General features: G+C 42.9%; 1 protein-coding gene across 1 annotated transcript; it reads left to right on the top strand.

Moving 5' to 3' along the window:
* Positions 1-1,590: 1,590 nt before the first annotated feature.
* LOC119327356 (peroxidase 1-like) lies at positions 1,591-3,125 on the top strand. The gene is made up of 3 exons (XM_037600476.1): positions 1,591-1,831; positions 1,959-2,390; positions 2,510-3,125. Exons 1-3 carry the CDS (start codon positions 1,604-1,606, stop codon positions 2,918-2,920), a joined length of 1,071 nt encoding a protein of 356 aa, XP_037456373.1. The 5' UTR covers positions 1,591-1,603; the 3' UTR covers positions 2,921-3,125.
* The last annotated feature ends 1,347 nt before the right edge of the window (positions 3,126-4,472 follow it).

The raw sequence follows: 4,472 nt of genomic DNA, 5'->3' as shown, positions 1-4,472 counted from the left end.
TAGGAGAGGATAAAACAGAACTGGAACATAACATAAAAACATGGCAGGGACGAAGGTAGAAGAAGATAAACAATTGTCGGAACTCGTGGAACAGGGTTTGTTACAGAATGAGGGAGGTAGGATACACACAGGTAGACATACGTACAAGCAGGGGCGTAGAAGTATTTGTATAGAATAAACACGTATACTGCTTCATATTTAGACAATTAAGAATTTCCATCATTTTTTTAGCGATTTTCTCTCCAAACATCTGTCCGGTTCACGGCGCACATGGACGGCTACAGGCCTACAGCTGCAGGTGCATTTTCGATCTGCCCAGCAGCGCACTCCTGGTGCTATGTTGGCAATGTTGGTCACGTGTTATGTAGTTTTTTTCTTTGATCAGCTTATGTAAGGATTTTTTTTAACACCTTATATCGTTCTATAAAGCAGGACGAAAGCATGTTTCGCATAGAGTGAGGTGAGACGGGTGATGAAGCAAAGAACATTCTTTTTAGGTATCTCCTTTGGAGCAGAACCCATGCTGATATGCATGCATGGCGAGTCTTTTCGCACAATAGGAAAGATCAGACTATCCAAAGCGAAAGAGCAGTAGACGCATTAGAAAAATACAGTATTTATGAAAAGCGAGAAGAATGTGATACCATCCCATCCCATGCACGTAAAGCAAAGTCGTAGATGCTGTTCAACTCTGCTCGCTAGATGCAATTGCTTTAGTGTTGATTATTTGCAGGCAACGTGCTCTAAAGCTTGTTCCATCTGTCTTCGTGCATCAACATTTCGGCAAATTTTCCTAGTTACAGTAAGCCTCAACCGTCCAATTAATTCGTCACATGCCACATGCTTCCACGTAGTAGTTCATGATAATGGTCACTGAAACAAGTTAAGAGATCCAGACAGCAGAGTCCAAGCACTTTATTGGTTCGGAAAAAAATCAACACAAGGCGTAAGAATAATCAAACATAAGACGAACATGTTAAATTCCAATGTACGAAAAAGCATCATTATTCCCTCAAGCTTGACGGCAGCTCGTCTCAGTTTCTGGAACACCCCTGACTATAAGAACCCAAAGAAAAGTATGCATGATTTGATCTCTCGGTCTGTTTCTCGCTGTCACCTACCACGCTTGAAAATCAATGAAAAAAATAGCGTGCTACAGCAAAATAGCGACGACCTCAAAATATAATATTAGCGTGCTATATCGTGCTATAGCATGCTATTAGCGAGATGTTGTACACTGATATATTTAACGAGTCAATTCTCAATACGCTATAGCGCGCTATTTTTTCCAGTGTTGAAAATAGCCTCATTCAGCTAAGGATACTACGTCCTAACCTGCAAAACTAGAACATTGTTCTACCTTGGCCGGAGAGAAGGCTTTGATCATCACACATGGGCTGGCTTTAGCATCTCAGGGAGCATGTTGATATGGCCACAAAGACGAAGAAGAAGAAAATCAAGCATATGGCACGCACCGCTTGTGCAGCGCCGAGCTTTTGCACCTGTTTTGACAGACTTGCCCTTCCAAACACCCCAGTATGCTATATATAAACCCATGAGATCCAGAAACAGGAGTCACCAAGGCTAGACACAAGCAACTGAAATGAGCTCCCTTTCCATGAAGTGCATGCTCTTCACCTCGGCGGTCACCGTTGCCCTTGCCCTTTTCCCAGTTGCCACTGTCGGCGCCGGCCTGAAAGTCGGATTCTACAGCAAGAGCTGCCCATCGGCAGAGAACCTGGTGCAGCAGGCGGTGGCTGCTGCCTTCAAGAACAACACCGGTGTCGCCGCTGGCCTCATCCGGTTGCACTTCCACGACTGTTTTGTCAAGGTACGTGTGTTCATGGCATTTAGTTTCTTATACCTGCACTGTCAACACAAGGTAAGCCTGAACTGCATATGCAATATTTGCGAGGTGCTCTACTGTCGTACTAAACATAATTACAACATGGCAACAGGGTTGTGATGGCTCAGTCCTGATCGACTCGACAGCAAACAACACCGCCGAGAAAGACGCGCCCCCCAACAAGCCCAGCCTCCGTGGGTTCGAGGTGATCGACGCTGCAAAGAAGGCCATCGAGGCGAAATGCCCCAAGACGGTCTCGTGCGCGGACATCCTCGCCTTCGCCGCCCGTGACAGCATCGCGCTAGCAGGAAATGTTACCTACAAGGTGCCCGCCGGGCGCCGCGACGGCAGGATTTCCACCAACGCGAGCGCCCTCAGCAACCTACCCTCGCCGCTCTCAACGGCGGCCGAGCTGGTCGGCAACTTCACCCTCAAGAACCTCACGGCCGAGGACATGGTCGTCCTCTCCGGTGCGCACACCATAGGCGTCTCCCGCTGCTCGTCCTTCACAAACAGGCTATATGCCTTCAGCAACACCAGCCAGGTATAATACAATGGTGTTCAAAACTGCCGCCAGATGTCAGACATTTTCCTTTTGGACATTATTATGCTATGCGTCCAGTATCTCCCATTTCTCTAATATGGTGATTGATTTACTGCCAGGTTGATCCTACGATGAGCTCGGCCTACGCCTTCCTGCTGAAAAGCATATGCCCTGCCAACAGCAGCCAGTTCTTCCCAACCACGACGACGGATATGGACATCATCACCCCGACGCTGCTGGACAACAAGTATTACGTGGGTCTGACCAACAACCTGGGCCTGTTCACGTCGGACCAGGCGTTGCTCACGAACTCGACTCTGAAAGCATCGGTCGACGCGTTTGTCAAAAGCGAGAAGAGTTGGAAGAGCAAGTTTGTCAAGTCCATGGTGAAGATGGGGGACATCGAGGTGCTGACAGGAACGCAGGGGGAGATAAGGCTCAGCTGCAGGGTCATAAACAAGGGGAGCCCTGGTCTTGAGATCAATGATGGACCCGACTCTGCTGAATTCGCTGGAATAGCGACGAGCTAGTGGCTGTTTAGGTCCTTGATTTGACAAAGAAAACAAGCATGCAGAACAACTGAAGGGAAGAAAATGTCGTCCTGCTTTTTTTGTTTGTTTGTATTTTTCCGTCTGTTTCTTAGTTTTTCTTGTAACGATGCAAGAGAAAGGTTTTTGTTATTACAATGTTGCGCATGGGAATAGTGTGTTGTGAATTTCACCAAGATGACAATGGAATGTTTTGTCCTTTTAGTTACGTGTTCTAAATTCAAGAAATGGACGAGATGATGGAGAAGGTTACTTTCAGAAAATATGGACAACGTCATACTCCACACTTGAGTGACAAAATTAATACTACGAGATATGGCCAACTTCGACATAATGGACTGACACTTCCATAAATTAACGTGATTCTAATCTAGCAAAACAGAAGTTTCATCGATTCTAAATAAAAAAAATTCAATTAAGCCAGCAAAATACTTACAACATTTCGAGCAGTATCCAGGAAAAAAGGTCTGTAGAGGATGACAAACGGTCTTCGGCAACGAGTGACTATCTCACTTGTCCAAACTGATTGATTCATCCTTTTGTGGGAATGAATCTGACAGTAAATTCTTTTTTCTACATAAGAATCTGACAGAAAGTAGAAGGGTAGTGATGGAGGAACTATGAGTGTGCAGTGGGCTTAAATGGGAGTACACACGAGGATTTACTCAGGTTCAGCCCCTAATGATGGAGTGAGTACTCTACTCCTGTCACACCTGATATGTTTAGACTATTGCAACGTCTAAGACGGTGATCACTCATCCGGACCCTCCTGTGGGCCGGCCCATTACCACACGTGAAGGGGTCATTCAAGACTCAACAACATTTTTTTGGTCATTTTGGAGCCTTCCATCTGGTTTTAGGATTGGCTCAAAAAAAAAAATCTGGTTTTAGGAAGGTTTCATTCGGTTTTTTCTTTCCTTTTTCCCTATCTTTTAAGTATCAGTTTTCCTTGTTTTCCTTCTGTTTTTCCTTTTCTTTTCTTTCCTGTTTGCTTTTTCTTCTTCGTTATTTTTTTTCTATTATGTTTTTCTTGTTCTTCTATTTTCTTCCTTTCGCTATTTTCTTTTTTTTCAAAAATACACGAATTTCAAAAAAGTTAAATAATTAAAAAAATGATTTTTCAAAATATGCTCGAGATTACAAAAGGTGTTCACGTTTTAAAATTTGTTCGTATTTTTTCTTAAAATGCTTAACTTCCTTAATTTGTTCGCAATTCAAAAAGTCAAGTTTTTAAATGTTTGCAATTTGAAAATATGTTCATAATTTCAAGAAATTTCATAGGTTTCAAAAACTGTTCATGACTTTCAAAAAATGTTCACGAACATTATTTGTATTCGTGTGAACATTTACTGAATTTGTGAATTTTTCTGAATTCAAGAATATTTTTAAAATTATTGAATATATTTCTTTCATGAAGTTTTCTAAATCCACGAACAGTTTTTTGTATTCACTTGAACATTTTTTGAACTCATGAATAAGTTTTGAATCCGTGAACATTTTTTCAACTTCCCTAACATCTTTTGAATTCATGAAC

This window comes from Triticum dicoccoides, chromosome 7A (assembly GCF_002162155.2).
Source record: "Triticum dicoccoides isolate Atlit2015 ecotype Zavitan chromosome 7A, WEW_v2.0, whole genome shotgun sequence".
NCBI classification, from domain to species: domain Eukaryota; kingdom Viridiplantae; phylum Streptophyta; class Magnoliopsida; order Poales; family Poaceae; genus Triticum; species Triticum dicoccoides.
Note: the sequence above shows the minus strand (reverse complement) of the source record. Positions and strands in the feature narration are given on the sequence as shown.